Source organism: Heptranchias perlo, chromosome 34, assembly GCF_035084215.1.
Source record: "Heptranchias perlo isolate sHepPer1 chromosome 34, sHepPer1.hap1, whole genome shotgun sequence".
Lineage (NCBI taxonomy): Eukaryota > Metazoa > Chordata > Chondrichthyes > Hexanchiformes > Hexanchidae > Heptranchias > Heptranchias perlo.
Genome location: NC_090358.1, coordinates 1361545 through 1380518, shown reverse-complemented (window position 1 = coordinate 1380518; position 18974 = coordinate 1361545). Strand labels below are relative to the sequence as shown.

The following is an 18974-nucleotide window of genomic DNA, read 5'->3' as shown; positions in this document are numbered from 1 at the left end:
CCAAGTCGGGATGGTGTGTGACTTGGAGGGGAACGTGCAGGTGGTGTTGTTCCCATGTGCCTGCTGCCCTTGTCCTTCTAGGTGGTAGAGGTCGCGGGTTTGGGAGGTGCTGTTGAAGAAGCCTTAGCGAGTTGCTTCAGTGCATCCTGTGGATGGTGCACACTGCAGCCACAGTGCGCCGGTGGTGAAGGGAGTGAATGTTTAGGGTGGTGGATGGGGTGCCAATCAAGCGGGCTGCTTTGTCCTGGATGGTGTCGAGCTTCTTGAGTGTTGTTGGAGCTGCACTCATCCAGGCAAGTGCAGAGTATTCCATCACACTCCTGACTTGTGCCTTGTAGATGGTGGAAAGGCTTTGGGGAGTCAGGAGGCGAGTCACTCGCCGCAGAATACCCAGCCTCTGACCTGCTCTTGTAGCCACAGTATTTATATGGCTGGTCCAGTTAAGTTTCTGGTCAATTGTGACCTCCAGGATGTTGATGGTGGGGGATTCGGCGATGGTAATGCCGTTGAATGTCAAGGGGAGGTGGTTAGACTCTCTCTTGTTGGAGATGGTCACTGCCTGGCACTTATCTGGCGCAAATGTTACTTGCCACTTATCAGCCCAAGCCTGGATGTTGTCCAGGTCTTGCTGCATGTAGGCTCGGACTGCTTCATTATTTGAGGGGTTGCGAATGGAACTGAACACTGTGCAATCATCAGTGAACATCCCCATTTCTGACCTTATGATGGAGGGAAGGTCATTGAAGCAGCAGCTGAAGATGGTTGGGCCTAGGACACTGCCCTGAGGAACTCCTGCAGCAATGTCCTGGGGCTGAGATGATTGGCCTCCAACAACCACTACCATCTTCCTTTGTGCTAGGTATGACTCCAGCCACTGGAGAGTTGCCCCCCTGATTCCCATTGACTTTAATTTTACTAGGGCTCCTTGGTGCCACATTCGGTCAAATGCTGCCTTGATGTCAAGGGCAGTCACTCTCACCTCACCTCTGGAATTCAGCTCTTTTGTCCATGTTTGGACCAAGGCTGTAATGAGGTCTGGAGCCGAGTGGTCCTGGCGGAACCCAAACTGAGCATCGGTGAGCAGGTTATTGGTGAGTAAATGCCTCTTGATCTTACTGTGCACAAATTGGCTGCCAGGTTTCCTACAATACAACAGTGACTACACTTTAAAATAAAAGTACTTCATTGGCTGTAAAGCGCTTTGGGATGTCCTGAGGTGGTGAAAGGTGCTATAAAAATACAAGTTCTTTCCTGCATCCTGTGTCTCCTGATGTGACTTGGAATCCATTTTCCTCATGATCCTGAAGCACTTCAGGATCTTTTCTTCATTAAAGGACTGGAATAAATGAACATTGTTGTTATTGGCAAATGGCATCATGACTGTGATTAAATCACATGATCTCAACTTTTTTTTTTAAAAAAGGTACATGATTTGCAGTGCGACGTTAATCAGGTCCCATGGTAAAGGAATCCAAATTAAAAAATGAGGAATTTAGGAGTAAGAAGAAATGTCAGTAAAAAGGGTGAGAGAGAGCTAGGGAGTGAGTAAGGAGGAACTAAAGGAGTCAGTGTACATGGAATCGAGGGACAACCAGAGGCTGTGGGGCAGGGGGAGGACTGGGAAAGTGCCCAACGGTCTTTGCTGGTTCCTGAAAATTGTTAAAATGCGCGCTGTAGGAGACCAGCGCCCCATGTGTAAAGTCTACTCTTAATTCAAAAGGTGCTTAATGCAAATTATTGGATAATTCAATTTGTTGGAGCAACCACTGACAATTGCCAGCGGGCCCAGTGCATGTATATAATCTTCATATTCCAGTGCATCACGGAATTCTGACATTTTGCAAAATTATAAAATAAATTCTTTCATCTGATGTTCAAAAGTTAGTGAAGTTCTTTGGTGAAGTGGAGCAGCACAACGGTGAGATCACAGAATCATAGAAAGTTACGGCTCAGGAGGCAGCCAGTCGGGCCATCGTGTCCGAGATCACTCAGCAGAGAATCTAGTTGGTGTTTAAACTACTCAAACCTTCATTCTATTTTGTTACAAGGTTTTCCTGTCAACTAATTTGGACAGGATAAAAAAGTTTGCTCAAGAGGTTATTAATCATACAGGAAGTGTGGAGACACAGAGTGTGGGGTCAGCTGTCCCATTCTCCAGACTGACCGTCATCTTGTTCCTCATCATCCGAATCAGGGGACACTTTCTTCATCCGTTTCATGGCTGCTTTAATGCTACGCTCCAGCTCATTGGCTGGGTCATTGTCCATAGGAAGGTTAATGTCCACGGTGACTTTCCGCAGTTGGACGCCTTGTCGGATTGCAGCTAACATGCCGCCTCGCAGATCCTCCAACTTGTCCAGTGACTGCTGCTTCGTCCGATCTACTTTTTTAAGGAAGACTTCACCACGTTTCAAGGAAGCCAGCACATCATCCATCGTTCCTATAAAGGGCCGGGGGGGGGAGGAGGCCCACAGCCGGGAGAGGTGCAGAGTCAGTTATAATTGCGATCATTAGCAAGTTGCTTAAATATCACCCAGCAAACAGTGCAGCAGCTTTGCTCAAGATTTACAGTGTCATACGATTAATCCCCTAAACAAGGCAATAGCCTGAAAACTCAAGCATGGGTTTTAAACCGTACATGTCTGTTTTACCATTTTAATAAAACACCCATGATATTTTTCATCTAAAAAGATTGGATATTGTGATTTTTTTTTACCTATATTTTCCTTCAGGGATTTCTTCGCTGAATTCTCTGCGGAGAAGACGAGCGGTTGACCCTGGTCATCGTCTGCTGAAGCGCTCTTGCGGCCCAGGAAAGTAATAGGGGGTGGGGGTGGGGGAGGGGGCGGGAGCGGGGGAGGGGGAGGGGGAGGAGGAGGGGGGGGTGGGGGCGTTGCAGAAGGCACTGATGAAATCCCTTGGTTCTTTGCCTGTTCTGGAGATACCAGACCACCTGCCGGGTGGAAGATTTGCACTGGAATATCGACGGGAGCTTTAAGATTGTTCTTGGGTGCTTTTGGGGTTCTGGTTCCCGATTGTTTCTTGCTGGGTTTGCTGGCAGGATGGTCTAGGAGGGACACCGGCTGATCAGATACGGAGGAAGCCTGAAATGAAGATGTGAATTGTCTCTGCACCCCAAGAGTTTGGCAGCGAGGAGGTTTAAACACAATATGTGCTGACGATTTCTGGAATAGAAGAAATTTTTAAAATGATAAACGTGCAAAACTCACAAAATGTGCTACTAAATGATGAACCCAAATGCATTATTTACAGTCTGTATAAAGTGCAGAGAGAGCTGGTAATCAGGGGGACTTGCACGTGGGTGCCAGGAATTGGGCTTCCAACTCTGCCATGCTCAGCGGAGGGTGCCAACCAGAGGCTGGGAATTTCATCACCTGGAGGGAGGGAACATGTCAGAGGAAGAACAACTCCAGGTGGGCAATTACAGCGGAGTGTCACCAGGGTTCAGAGAGTAGATCATCACCCCCATCCTCGGGCTGCAGATGGCACGTAACATGAGGTGAAGAAACGGAGAGATAATACTTCGAAAGAAGGGACCCTTGGCCTTAGCAAAAAATGGTTTACAAAAGATGATGAACCAGTGGCTCTCATACAGATAGATGACAAACTCCAGGAACGCTATTGGAGGAGAGACCCAGTGCTGCTGCAGTTGAACAGCCCGCACTGTTGGAACAAGTAAACACTTGCATCACCATCAAATTCAGAGGGCACGGCATGGCGAACTGCCAAGAATGCAGGAAACTACAGGGAGATGCAAGCAGCCTATGGGAGTGGGCAGATATGTAGCAAATGTTGTTTAAATGTGAATGTTACATGGTACATTGTGGGCAAGAGAACAGTGAATGGAAATATATATCCCACTGGTAAATTTCTGAATAGAACAGAAAAGCAAGAGATGTGGGGTACAGATACACACACCTAGGGATGCAGAACTGTAGGTGGAAAAAGACAAAAAGTACAAATAGCATTTTGGGTTTTATACATGGGGCGTTGAGTACAAAAGCTGACAAAGATCTGTACAAGATGATTGGTTAGGCCACAGTTGGAGTTCCCTGTCCAATTTTGGGCACTTCTTTATAGAAAGGATTTTAGAACATTGATAAAGGGGGAAATACACATCCCCCGCTGGATTAAAACCACCTGCGGAGCTTTGCAACCCAGGGACATGCTTGTTTGAAAGATCATTTATTCTAAATGATACCAACAGCATGACTTTAGCTTTTGGTTAAGTTCTCACCCCTTTCCTTTTGCCACTCGGGTATCCCCTAAGCCACATTCCATTCCCCAGCCAGGAGGTGGCAGGTGATGACCTGTATGCCAGTCACTAGCTGGAATGCCAGGGATCAGTGTTTCTTCTTCTGTGGGGAATGTAGGAGGAGACATGCGTCTCCAATCCATCTCTCTTCTCCAAAAACCATGCCCAAGATCAAGAACCTAACGTTTGGGGAATGGAGCCCGTAACTTGTGACTGTGATGTTGAGGCACAAACACACTGCCCTAACAGTAACCCAAAGCATCTCCGAGCATTCAAAACTAGGATTAAGAATAAAAAAAACAAAATGACAGGCAGCAATCTTTACCTCCTTAAATGTACGCAGCCTCTGCAGAGTCTTCTGGCGTTCCTGGTTTACCCACTCCCTCCTTCTTTTGTTTTCTTCCTTCTTCTTGTCGTGTTTCTGTATAAACACAATTTCATAGAGCAAGTCTGAACAAAAGATCTCCTGATTACATCCCGTAGAAGCCAGGCGCTGTGATCACTCACCATCTGGATACTGTGGTGTTGTCGGAAGCGAGTCTCATCTCCTTGCTCTCGCTGCTGCTTTGCTTTTTGAGATTCCTCACACTGATCCTATTAACAGAAAGTACGGTTAGGTCCTGTGGGTGAAGGCAGCATCCTTTCTAGATAACGATAGATTATCTGTCTTGTGGGGTCTTCTTCATTCTTTCAATATGAATTCTCAAGCAGCCTAGATTAATAGGTTCTGGGAAACTACACGCGGAGCATGTACGTGAACATGTCACCATGATATTGTACATAGGTAGAGTTGTAAGTGGTCTTCTACTCCTGTCTTGTACAAGGCTCCACAAATCGCTCCATTGTGCTAGTTAATTTTGACCTACAGCTAAACTGAAACTTTAGGAAGGATGTGAAGGCCTTAGAGAGGATGCAGAAGAGATTTACTAGAACGATTCCAGGGACTAGGGACTTCAGTAACGTGGATAGACTGGAGAAACTGGGATTGTTCTCATTGGAACAGAGACGGTTGCGAGGAGATTTGATCGAGGTATTCAAAATCATCAAGGATCTAGAAGAGTGGATAGAGAGAAACTGTTCCCATTGGCGGAAGGGTCAAGAACCAGAAGACATAGATTTAAGGTGATTGGAAAAAGAACCAAAAGGGGACATGAGGAAAAACATTTTTTTTTAAAAAACAGTGAGTGGTTATGATCTGGAATGCACTGCCCGAGGGGGTGGTAGAGGCAGATTCAATCATGGCCTTCAAAAGGGAACTGGATTAAGTACTTGAAAGGAAAAAATTTGCAGGGCTATGGGGATTGGGGGGGGGGGGGGGGGGAGGAGAGCGGGACTAGCTGGATTGCTCTTGCATAGAGTTGGCACGGACTCGATGGGCTGAATGGCCTCCTTCCGTGCTGTAACCTTTCGATGATTCTATAAAACTAACTGCTTAACACAAGAACCCCACAACTATACCCTGCAGGGATGGATGGTGGAACTGTGGTGTGCAGAGGATGGCTTCTCAATCAGAAAACATAAACCTCACTAGGATCTAGATCTATCCTTCTATATTCCACATCCTCTACACACCATAAGAGAATACCAAAGTAGTGCAAATTCAGGAGGGGAGCCTGTGCATAGGAGCCATTAACACCAGCTGTTATGACCAATGTATGAAAAGATATCATCTTGTAGAATCTAGATCGTAATCTTTAGTAAACGTGTGACAATTACTCCATGTGCAGCCTTAAAAACGTCAATAGGAATTGGATTGTTTCCTTGCTTGGTCTCGACCATGAAAAGCCCTAACGTGCCCCAGGCTGCTTCCCTGCAAGGCGGTAGCAGATTAGGATGGATTGAACAATCCACTTGGCGATGCACTGCTTAGTCACTGGTCCTCGCGGCACAGAGAACTACCAACTATCGACACTGCCTCATTTGCTATGTGTAAGAGACCCATCGTTTTACAGTTCCGTCAGCATCTACATTGTGGAGGTGATGTTCCAGTTCTGACTGGGGAAGAAACCCCCAGATGAGTCCTCGGACTGATCTGGCCACAGTGCCAAATCACAAATAGCTGATCCACTAGAAAGGCTTTTAAGCCAAAACTAACAACAGCGCAGCCTTCCCATTCTATGATTCTAAACAAACACATTTAACGAGGTTCATGTTAGAGCTAAGGACTGAATCAAGATTGATTGGCTGAACAAGAGTCATGTGTGAGAAAACAATCTTCCTTATTAGATTTGTGAAATTACAATACTGGAAGTTGCATAAATGAAAAGAGGGGAAACCAATCAGATTACGAGGTAGCATTGCACCGTTATACTGAATTTCATGAATTACCCGCTTATTTCTCAAATAGGATCGTCGTATGCCGATACGACCTCGTTTAGTCTCCAACTGGTGAGCCTTGTGCCACAATTTTTTAATGTCTCCTGGACGAGTGTCGTGCACCAGCCCCAGCCCCATTTCTTCAGTGGCCTGAAGCTCTCCAGGGTCTTCACACGCGTCGTAATAAACCACTTCTTCCTCTTTTTCTATAATTGGGAAAAGTGAAGACCTTCTGTTAGGTGCATAAAAAGTAGATGGGAGTATTTCTTTCCAAATGTGGGTACATTTTTAGGCTGCTGTTATATTTTGGGGTATTTTTAAACTGGTGTTTCTCACACTCCTCTTGTAGGTGACCCTGGCTCCCTACGTCCTCCAGTGTGTTTACACTTGCCCTGATATCTATGTATGTTTGATTGCATACCCAGGATAACAGAGAACCTTTCTTTACATTACTTTAGCTACCGTTCCTGGCCAGCGCCTCCACACGATCCTCTCTGGCTTGGAGAAGCAGCAGAATGACACTACACTGAATCTTGTTTTAGGCTTTAACCACCAAACAAATCTATTGAACAGTAAAATGTACAAGCAAATAGATAACAGAGACTTAATAATTTTCAGTTGTTACAAAACTTTCCCAACTCCTCAGTGGCAGAGAATTAATATTCTGCAACTCTGCGTTAAACTACAAAATGCAACCAATGTTAGGTAGTGAATCTTTTCCCGTTCGCATTAACTACCTTAACTAATACTCCTCGGAAGTCCCAAACTAGCTTCAAAGGCTCCGGATAAAACTCACTGATTTGAAAAGTGCAGGTTAATAAATACCTTGGAAGAGTTATCGGAACTTTGAGAACGTAAATAAGTCTTAAATTCAAAAGGAGCTGCCAATCCGACACATGCCTGAATGACTGACACAGCGTGTTTATATTTTAAAGGAGTGTCTTGGCACCTGCCAATTGGCAAACGGCTTAGGGACTTCTGGATTTCCAAAAGGCATTCGATAAGGTGCCACATAAAAGGTTACTGCACAAGGGCGCATGGTGTTGGGGGTAATATATTGGCATGGATAGAAATTGGCTAACTAACAGAAAACAAAGTCAGGATAAAAGGGTCATTTTCAAAATGGCAATCTGTAACTAGTGGGGTGCCACAGGGCTCAGTGCTGGGGCCTCAACTATTTACAATATATATTAATGACTTGGATGAAGGAACAGAGTGTCTTGTGGCCAAACTTGCTGATGATACAAAGATAGGTGGAAAAGCAAGTTGCGATGAGGACACAAAGTGTCTGCAAAGGGATAGTGACAGGTTAAGCGAATGGGCAAAAATTTGGCAGATGGAATATAATGTGGGAAAATGTGAAGTCATCCACTTTGGGAGGAAAAATAAAAAAGCAAAATATTATTTGAATGGAGGAACACTACAAAATGCTGCGGTACAGAGGGATCTGAGTGTCCTCGTACATGAAACACAAAAAGTCAACATACAGGTGCAACAGGTAATCCGGAAGGCAAACGGAATATTGGCCTTTATTTCTAGGGGGATGGAGTATAAAAGCAGGGAAGTCATGCTACAACTGTACAGGGTGCGGTTGAGACCACACCTGGAGTACTGCGTACAGTTCTGGTGCCCTTATTTAAGGGAGGATATACTTGCATTGGAGGCAGTTCAGAGAAGGTTCACTAGGTTGATTCCGGGTATGGAAGGGTTGTCTTATGAGGAAAGAGTGAACAGGTTGGGTCTATACTCATTGGAGTTTAGAAGAATGAGAGGAGATCTTATTGAAACATAAGATTGAGAGGACTTGAGAGGATGTTACCCCTCATGGGGGAATCTAAAACTAGGGGGCATAGTCTTAGAATAAGGAGTCGTCCGTTTAAGACAGAAATGAGGAGGAATTTCTTCTCCCAGAGGGTTGTGAATCTTTGGAATTCTTTACCCCAAAAAGCTGTGGAGGCCGAGTCATTGAATACATTCAAGGCTGAGTTAGACAAATTTTTGATCAGCAAGGGAGTCAAAGGATATGGGGAAAAGGCGGGAAAGTGGAGTTGAGGTAAAAGTCAGATCAGCCATGATCTCATTAAATGGCAGAGCAGGCTCGAGGGGCTGAATGGCCTACTCCTGCTCCTATCTCTTATGGACTGTTGCTTGTTGGACAAGCATTCTACGGAGTTAGGGGCAGGGGGTACCATGATTTCTGGAACGAAGCTGGTATTTTTTTGTACCTCGACTGAATTGAAGGAGCCATTACTAAGCTAACATTAGACAAAGATGCATTTGGTTCAAAATGTTTGCTTCTTGAAAAACTTATGGCTACGAGCAGAAATGCAGCCAGGATACACTGACTGCACAGTCAGATACACTTCCCACTATTCGCTGAATTCCCATTCGGAGTTGGCAATCCTCAGAGAATTTAAATAAAAGGGCCTCCTGCATTCAGACAACCCTACTCATTATGCCCCACAAAGACTATCTTCCACTTCACCCCTTGCTTTGCTGGATGCCATACAAGTCAGTCAAGTTTGGTAACTGGTGATCTGGAGAAAGTCTGTGTTCCACAACTCACTTCATTCCAGCAGTAATTAGGAAGAAAGAAAAAGAACATGCATTTATAGAGCACCTTTCATGTCCTCAGGATGTCCCAAAATGCTTCACAGTTGATGAATTAGACAATATATTTGCACACAGCAAGCTCTCACAATCAGCAAATCAGATAAATGACCAATTCATGCGTTTTGGTGTGTTGGTTGAGGGATAAATATTGGGAGAACTCCCCAGCTCCTTCGAGTAGTGCCATGGGATCTTTTGTATCAACGCGAGCAGACAGAAAGGCTAAATGGTGTCTAATTAGGGGAGTAATCAGGGGAACTCACTGCAATCTTCCTACTAACCAGCAAAGCCAGCCTTCTCTTTACATAAAGGTTCTTATGCAGCTTGTTTCCCTTTTCATCCCCCACGGGAATCGTACTGCGAATTTCGAAAAAATTTGGTTTCCCAACTTGCTACGGCAGGATTTGAACTGACGACCTTCAGCTCACTAGTCCAGTACTAGAACCAGGAGGGTCGCATCCCACCACACAGTTATATTGTAGAGTTACACCACTGCTTACAGCTGTCACCCAATCAATGGGCTCAGTGAACTTTCAAAAGGAACCCAAAGTATCTTTTCAGCCATTGGCTAATTTTTGCAAAAATGCAGGCACAGCTATACTCGGAGTTCCCACTGCGCACACACATCTATTTGCTTCTTATAATCAGAGGATTCTAACAGTGTTTGACGAGGGAGGTTGGTTGAGACCTAGTTAGTGCTCGCACGTAGGCGCCAGTGTAACATAAATCTCTCTCTGCCTCTTTTCCAGTTCAACTTAGCCCAGTGAGCATCATTGAATGAGAATGAATTGAGAGTTTGTGGCCAGAGCAGATAATCTAGGCCAATACTCTCAGATACCGTCCTTCAGATGAGACGCTGAATGGAGGCCCTGTCAACCCATTTTGTGGATAACGTTGAATTTAACGATCCGATAGCACTATTCAAAGAGCAGGGAGCTCTCCTGCTGTCCTGGCTGACAGTCTTCCTTCAAGCAACACCAAATATAGAACAGGCCATTAGCCTCACTGCTGTGCAAATAACAGATGCTGGTTTTCCTACTTAGCAGTCACTGTACCTCAAACCAATTCAGTGTATATTAAGTACTTTGAGACATTTCAGAGAGATGTTGAAACATTATATAAATGCAAGTATTGCTTCTGTTCTAATACAGATGTCTGCAGGGTGTGTTTCACATTATTGACACATCATTCCCACTCCTCACAGCATTAGCAGCAGCCATCAGACTCAGGGACATTTCCGAATTTTATATTAACAGGCGAGAGTGGGTTAGTCGGAATAAGCCTACACGTGCGTCATCGCACCTTAAACGAGAATACTGAACTGGCACTCACCTTTGACCTGTCGCCGAATGGTGTCCAACTGTGCAACAAGGAGCAGCTCCTCGTACTTTAACGTTTCCAGCTGAATATTGTACAGCTCCAGCTGCGTTTCATAATACTGCATTTCTAACTCATCCACTGTCTCCACCGTTTCCTCAGCGTTGAGACGTTCCATCTAAAATTAAAAGAGTGTGTTTTGCGGGGAGTGTTTCACACCTGCAGAGAGAGACATAAATAACTGGAAATGCAGCACCGTTACCTTGTCCCGAATCTCTGCCTTCCTGCGATTGAAGCACAGCTCCTTCGACCTCATGTGTTGCAAGGTTTCCTTTGCAAACATAAACTTCAGTTTCTCCAGTCTGGGTGCTGCACTGGCCCAGGTAGCTTTGCCAAAATGATTTCGATCTTCCTCCATCTGTTTCTGCATGGCTTTAGGGTACACAGAAGCATGCGAGAAATGTTCACTATCAGCGTGACAGAGTTTTATCATGCACACATTCACAAGTCCCCTAGCACTTGGTGCTTCCAGTGTGCAAGATGTGAACTCGGAGCTTCCAGTGTGCAAGATGTGAACTCGGATAGGTTATCTCACAAAGCTGAGTCTCACCCACTGCATCAAACCCATAAGAATGAGATCCTAAAGCAGGTGTAAAGTAGGGCCAAGTGTTACTACTCCTTTCTGTCTGGGATATCTATTTCTTGCCATGTAACGGTTATGTGCTTGTTTTATAGTCTTCTTTGCTGGGGTCAAATGATTGTGTTGTTAGAGCTCATAAAACAACACAATTTTTACAAGTTATATTCTTAAATAACTGAAAATAATCACAGGCTGTGTATCAGATTACAGTGCACACACAATCTATTTTCTGTATAAACACACACACTACATTATTTCCCCTATGGTAAATGCACACAACAATACATCACTTGCATATACACATCACATTTCCAGACAACATTAGACCCAACCCCCCACCCCCCTGTTCTCATGAGCAATGACCTCCTCACCTGTACCCTCAGCTCACTGGGACAAACATGAATCTCCCTCCAATTTTATTCCAAAACTATCACGTGAACCCAAACCCCTTTATTTTCCAATGTTGTAAATCAGAGGCTGCACCTCACAACCGGCCTGTCCACCGATCCGATTTACCTGCCAGTGCTTTCACAGTCTCTTTAAAGTAATCCAGCGTTATGTCCTGGATTGAGCAGACTGCGTTCTGCATCCGCCTGGACCATTCCTCGGCCTCTTTCTGCAAGGTTTGAATCCTCTTTGGACCCAACTCGTCGAACTCCAAGGATTTCTGCAATTTGGGAAGGGTAAGTTATCCTTTTGGATTAAGTCCTGGACACTCAGGACACTGCGTTTAACAGCACATCATTAGTTTCATTAAAACATTGAAAGATATCCGCTGCTGTGAAGTTTGTTTTCAAATGCAGGAGTTTTATCCCATTAGTCTGGGCTGGATTCAAAACCCAGAGCTGAAAGAACAGCGCTCTAAATAAGTCTGTTCTTATAAATGAATTTTTGGGGAAGGATATTGGCATTAAAGAATGGAAGACGTTGTCACTGTGAGCACATGTCAGCATCAGACTCTCTGCGAACAGTATATAATGCTTTAGCTCCAACTTCTGCTGCTCAGCGTGCCATCAATCCACCTCCAACACCAGCCATTTTGCAGCTTCTGAGACTCGCAATTTAACGTCAACTCAGGTGGAAGGAGGAGCATGCACACGATACGCAGTAACAGGTGAAGACTGCCCAAGCTCACCACAGCCAGCGGAGAGGAGAGGATTTCAATCCAGGTCCCCGAGATGACAGGGAAGGGAGAGTTAAAGCCCCTGCTCCACTCAGTCTACATTCATAATTAAAGAGACTACACTGTAAACGGTAAAGAAACTGTAGTTGAATGGATTGAATTACCATGACCTCCTGTTTACAGAGTGAGGCAAACTCTCGCATGTCCCGAAATGGCTGCAGCAAGTACTGGTAGAATTGTGTGGCCACAGTCACTAGCTCCTGGTACCCCTCATCTTCGTCTTGGTAAATCGTTTTAAGGGCGACCATATCCTTCGCAGTTTTGTGTTGGTGCAGGATCTGGAAGGGATAGGAGACACACTCCTGTTAACAGGGAGTCACTCACAGCATGTCACTGCTCCCCAGCACAAACCAAAGGGCCGTGACTTCACTGAGCATTTTATATATTAAAGGTTTTAAAAATCCTACACTAGGAGCACCCTTGGGGAGGTGGGGTCCCCGAGGGGTACGTGTACCTCAGGTCCACGCCAGCGATTTCTCAATCTCAACCTGACTGTGCCTGAGGCCAGGATAGAGGTGGCTCTGGAGCACCTCCTGGTGATTTGTTGGAGAGCAGCCTTTGGGGAGAGCAGGGAGGAATTTTCACAGACAGGGAAATGGTGGAGGCTGAGGATAGATGAAGGATTGGGGGGGGGATTTCCTGTATTTTCAAGTGCGATAGACCAAGCATCGTGTCCACAGTAAATGGTTCGAATCTGGTGATAACCTCTCAGTCTGGTATTAATTTCAAGTACTAACTGCCCTTCAGTTTCTGGCATTGACAGATAAACTCCCCCACACAATCTGAACACAAGCCTTGCTATTATCTAGCTCGGGGAATGTAGGGGGGTGAAAAAGAGCCACTGAATGAGGTCAGGCAGTTCCTCACAGTGCTGTACGCAGCGCTAACACACAATACAGAGATAGACTTCATATAAAAGGTCCATTCCCCTTGTCCTGAAACCCCCCCCTCCCCCAATCCTGCCCCAATCACCACAGTACAGTACTGCTCAGACAGGTGGTGGGATCAAGGGTCAGTCTCACTGCACCACTGGAATCAGGTTTGAACATTGCTAAACACCTCCTCATGACCCCGCTAAAACCAATGGACACATTTAGAAGGGACAGGGCAAAGGGTTTTTCACAATACTGGCCCAGGAACAAGCTGCATAGGAAATCGCCAACCAAATCTTCCAACCAATCCAGATGTGAGGATGACAGAAAAGTGCTGATTTTTTATTGCTAATTTTGCTCACTATACAACAACAACTTGCATTTATATAGCGCCTTTAATGTAGTAAAATACCCCAAGGTGCTTCACAGGAGCGTAATCAGACAAAACAACTGACACGGAGCCAAAGACAACGACATTAGGACAGGTGACCAAAAGCTTGGTCAAACAGGGATGTTTCAAGAAGGGTCTTAAAGGAGGAGAGAGGTGGAGAGGCAGAGGGGTTTAGGGAGGGAATTCCAGAACTTCGGACCTAGACAACTGAAGGCATGGCCGCCAATGGTGGAGCAAAGGAAACTGGGGATGCGCAAGAGGCCAGGGTTGGAGAAGCAGAGATCTCGGAGGGTTGTAGGAGATAGGGAGGGGCGAGGGCCATGCAGGGATTTGAAAACAAAGATGAGAATTTTAAAATCGAGGTGTTCCCGGACTGGGAGCCAATGTAGGTCAGCGAGCACGGGGGTGATGGGCGAACAGGACTTGGTGCGAGTTAGGGTACGGGCAGCAGAGTTTTGGAGGGTGGAAGATGGGAGGCCGGCCAGGAATGCATTGGAATAGCCGAGTCTGGAGGTAACAAAAGAATGGATGATGGTTTCAGCAGCAGATGAACTGAGGCAGGGGTGGAGACGGGCGATGTTAGAGATGGAACTAGGCGGTCTTGGTGAAGAGGAGGACATGGGGTCGGAAGCTCAGCTCAAGGTCAAATAAGACGCTGAGGTTGCAAACATGCTGGTTCAGCCTGAGACAGAGCAACATTTGGCAAACAGCCAAGCACAGAGCAGCTTCTATAAAGAGGATCGAGGAGTGCCCGGGCTACTGGGGGTGACCCACTGGCAATGCAACAGGATAAATGAGTATGGTAAAAGTCCACCAGTGCACACACCCAGTCATCCTGAAATTGAAGGTGTTAAATCAAAGAAAATACTTTCTATTTTAAATAGATGGTTGAAACAACCTGAAAGTCTTATTTGCTCTAATACAGTATTTTTTTTTTTTTTTGAGAGTGTGAGTGGGTGTGCGAGTGCAGGTGCGGAGGCAAGTGTGGGTGGGTGTGAGGAAGTGGAGAATTAGCCCATGACCAACACAATCTATTTTCAAGTTTCTATCACTTCAATTGCTAGGAGCATGAGAACAGGGCAGCCATTTCAGCCCCTCCCCCTGGGGGGTGGGGGGAGTGGCTAGTCATTACACCCCCTATTCTGAGGGGGGGGGGGGGGGGGGGAGAAAGAGAAGAGAGAAAAGGAGGGTTAAAGTGGCTGGCCCCACTCTGCAGCACCACAAATGGAACAGCCAAGATTAAGAACTCGCTGCAAAGCCCAGTGCACGGGGAACACGCTCTGTGCTCACTGGCTGTGTTTAGCTTCTTTCCTGTGGGCTCCACAACAGTAAATCAATCAATTAACAAAAGGAAACTCAACTCCCAGCCGTGGCCTGGTCTGGCCCGACAGTCCCATATATAGAGAGTGAAACTGGCCTTTACAGCGTGTACTTTATACTTTGTCCTCTTCAGATCTCTGAGACATGTAGTAGACAAACAGCACGCAGGCTACTGCCAGTCCCACTCTAATCAGACGCTAGTGACAGTAAGCATGGCGACAGTGACCCTCCAATATCAGCAAGTGGTGTACCAGAAATAATCGTGGGCTGTGCCCCCAGCCCACCCCTGCCAGTGTGGCAGATATCTGGAACTCCCCCATCAGGGAAGGACAGGCACGAACTCGTCCACCACTCCAAGAGTCTAAACTTCCATACATAGCAAGCGTTATAGAAAATAATCTATGAGCTCTCAGGGGTGTGCAGATATATTTTTTATAAACCATTAAACATTTCCTCTTAGACTCAATCTAAACATTCTATTGCTCCCTATAAGGCAGTGACTGACTGACAGACTAGCTATATATAAACCATCAGAATCCCTCCATTAGAGCACAGCCTGTAACTCACTCCCCTGCCAAAAATAGACATTATACACACTGGGCTACAGGCCTTCATCCTCTGTATTTTTGTGAATACAGATTTCCACTGTAACTTCAGTTTAGAAGTAAAAGACTTTACTCCCTTTTTGCACATTCCAGTGAATTGCATTCAATCGGCAGCCATTGTGTACCCCTGATTTTAGTTCCTAAATTAATTTCAATTGAAATTGTAATTAAAATTCTTAATGATTCAAACTGAACAAGAATTCCTTCAAAAAGAAACCCGCTTTACAACTCAACATGGCGACAGAATAAAGAACGAAGAACTGTCAACATCTGGCATGGGCAGTTTATACAGAGAGGAGGTAGTGAGTTTTGGGAGTCAGATTGCAGCTGTGTGCATTTGTTGGGGATAAATCCGTGTGTGTGTGTGTGTGTGTGTGTGTGTGTGTGTGTGTATACAGAACGCTGGATAACAGGAATTCCTTTATTACTCTGGGCTCTTCAGTCCTGCATAACTGAACAAAATAATTCCACCACCACCTTCCTGTCAAATCACATGGCAGATTTATCTGCACATAAATTGTCAAAGTTCCCTCTCTTCCCCCCCCCCCCTCGCACCCTCCCTTACCCTCACCCCTTCTTCTCTGCACTCCCCCCCACCTCTCGCTTTTACTGAGGTTCCTATTGACGGTACAGAGCAGTCTGACATGATGTTAACAGTCATGCCATGCAAATCAATTACAGCACCAATAATGAATTAAAGACCAGGGACTAGATCTCAGGGCTCTATGGATGGGATTTATGTCTGTACTTTTGTATGGTCACATGAACAAGAATTATTTGAAACAGACACATTTAATTGTCCTCATGACTATCTCCTGCAGTCTCACTGACTGCTCATGCACCGTGTGCATGCAGAATGTTTTACAGTATCAAGTGAAGCCCTCTACATACCCTCGTGCTCCACACTCCCTATATTAAGTGGCTGACCGAAGCAGCTGGGCTCGCGGGCTGACTTGTGACTCAAATATGGCAAGTTATTTCTGCTGATCATATTTCCATCTGACAGCAAATATTCAGAACAGAGCCCTGGGAGCCCTCCCCATCACTGTTTCCAGCACTCAGGCTGACGTTTATAATGACACAAGTCACAGACTCCAATTAACCTTCTTTGCCTTTTAATATTTAAAAGACTCACCAGTAACTAGTGACGGGCATTACTGCTGTGATTTTATTCCAGGAAGTTACTAACTTCACAAAAAGTACACAAATCATTTCACTGTCGCCCCAACCCCAATGTCCCTGAACTTGCTTTTGTCTCACAGATCCGTGCCCAACTCCCCATTTGAATCTCTCCAATCAGGTTCGTGTCCCTTCCACCAAAACGGCCCAAACCTAAGTCACAAACGCTTCTCCCTGTGACCCTGGTGAATTATCCCCCCCCTGCCCTCTCTGCAGCTTCTGGCACAGTTGACCACACTATCTGCCACCAATTCCTCTCCTACACTGCCCAGCTCAGTGGGACTGCCCTCACTTGCTTCCACTTCTAGCTCTTCGATTGCAGCCAGAGCATCACTACAAATGACCACCTGCCCCCCACCGCTGACAAATATCAATTAATCCAAAACTCCATCGCCCGCGTCCGATCCCACACCAAGTCACGCTCACCCGTCACATATCCTCGCTGACTTACATGGCCCCAGCATTACAATTCTCGTCTGTGTGGTTACATCCCTCTATGGCCTCAGCCCTCCCTATCTCTAACTTCCTCCAGCCCTACGACTCCCTGTTCCTCAGACTCCGGTCCCTTGTGCAGCCCCCTCTGGCCCCCATCCTTTCGCCCCACCATTAACAACCAATCTAACGGTCTCTTTGCATATTCAAGTTTTCCATTAAACTGACAGATTTGATACTAACAAGGAACCTAAGGGCAAGTGAATACCAGGCTCGTTAATCACAACGATGCCTCGTGCAGCAATGGGTCTGTACTCATGCCAACAGTCACTGGCACAATGATCCCTCGCCCGCCGGCACGCCGATCCCTCGCCCGCCGGCACGCCAATCCCTCGCCCGCAGGCACGCCGATCCCTCGCCCGCAGGCACGCCGATCCCCCGCCCGCCGGCACGCCGATCCCTCGCCCGCAAAGTTACCCACAAGCACCTCCATCCAAAATTACTATTTTTAACACTCTTCAAAATGCTCCATAGGCTCACGGTATTGGGGTGGGGGGCGAGTGGATACAGTTGGCTTTATACCAGACACTGGTCGATTTACTTGCCCCAGCGAGGCATCTTCTGGATGATTTGGTTGAGGCGGGAGAATCACGAGCGGTGGAACTGTCACCGCCAGAGGGGTTTGGCAAAAGTGACAGGTTGTAACCCCATTGAATCGTGAGAGACGGGGGCGGCCTTCAAACCAGAGCCAATTCCCCAGTCCGACTGGGACCCCCTCCCCCCAGTGCCCCCTCGGCTCTCACCCCACGCACCATCAGTCATCACCGGCCACTCCCTCCCTCCATCCCCTCAGTGTTCCCACCCCCCGGGTCTGTTTCCCTTCTCCTCTCCCCCCCCCCCCCGGGCCTGTCCCTGTCTCTCCGCCCCCCCCCCCCACCCCCACCCCCGGGCCTGTCCCTCTCTCCCCCCCCGGGCCTGTCCCTGTCTCTCTCTCCCCCCCCGGGCCTGTCCCTGTCTCTCTCTCCCCCCCCGGGCCTGTCCCTCTCTCCCCCCCCCGGGCCTGTCCCTGTCTCTCCGCCCCCCCCCCACCCCCACCCCCGGGCCTGTCCCTGTCCCTCTCTCTCTCCCCCCCCCCCCCCCCGGGCCTGTCCCTCTCTCTCCCCCCCCCCCCCCCGGGCCTGTACCTGCCGCAGGGCCTCCTTGGCCCGGCTCACTTGCTCCTTCAGACTCTTCCTGCGGAACTCGGTCATATTCTCGAAGTATTCGGCCGCCGTGTCCCCGCCCGAGGGGAAGAGCGAGTCCAGGGCGATGCGGCGGCCGCACAGGTCGATGGCGGCGCCGAGGTAGCACTCGAGCTGGCGGCAGACGCTGTCCAGGCCGGCGCCAGGCTCCGAACCCTCGGCCAGAGAGCGGCCCGGGAACAGGAGGCCCCACAGGCCGGGCGGCTTCAGCTCAGGCAGCGCCGGGAAGCAGGGCTCCAGGGCGGCGCAGCTTGCCACCAGCTGCCGGTGGATGTCGCGCAGCTCCTGGGGGCAGTAGAGGGCGGCCCAGCTGGTCTGGGCCTCGGCCTCGGGCTCCCCGGGCCCGGGCGCCGCGCTCCGCCGCTGCAGCGTGCGGTTATGGCAGGTGACGGCGAACTTTCCCTCCACCTCGTTCCAGGCCACCAGGAAAGTCAGGCGGAAGCGCTCGGCCTCCTCGAACACGCTGCGTTTGATGGCGACCCAGCCCTCCAGGCTGTCGGGCCGCTCGACGTCCATCGGCCCGAGGCCCCGAGCCCGCTGCGCCCGACTCTGACCCTTCACCCCGCCCCGCGCCGCGACGTCACATCGGCGG

General features: G+C 47.7%; 1 protein-coding gene across 1 annotated transcript; it reads right to left on the bottom strand.

Moving 5' to 3' along the window:
* Nucleotides 1–1750: 1750 nt before the first annotated feature.
* Nucleotides 1751–18955, bottom strand: LOC137301677 (WASP homolog-associated protein with actin, membranes and microtubules). Its single transcript, XM_067971239.1, has 10 exons — nt 18326–18955; nt 12447–12620; nt 11676–11826; nt 10782–10951; nt 10535–10697; nt 6605–6798; nt 4784–4870; nt 4602–4697; nt 2717–3185; nt 1751–2440 (listed from the first exon to the last, which is right to left on the bottom strand). Exons 1-10 carry the CDS (start codon nt 18896–18898, stop codon nt 2139–2141), a joined length of 2379 nt encoding a protein of 792 aa, XP_067827340.1. The 5' UTR covers nt 18899–18955; the 3' UTR covers nt 1751–2138.
* Nucleotides 18956–18974: the final 19 nt, after the last annotated feature.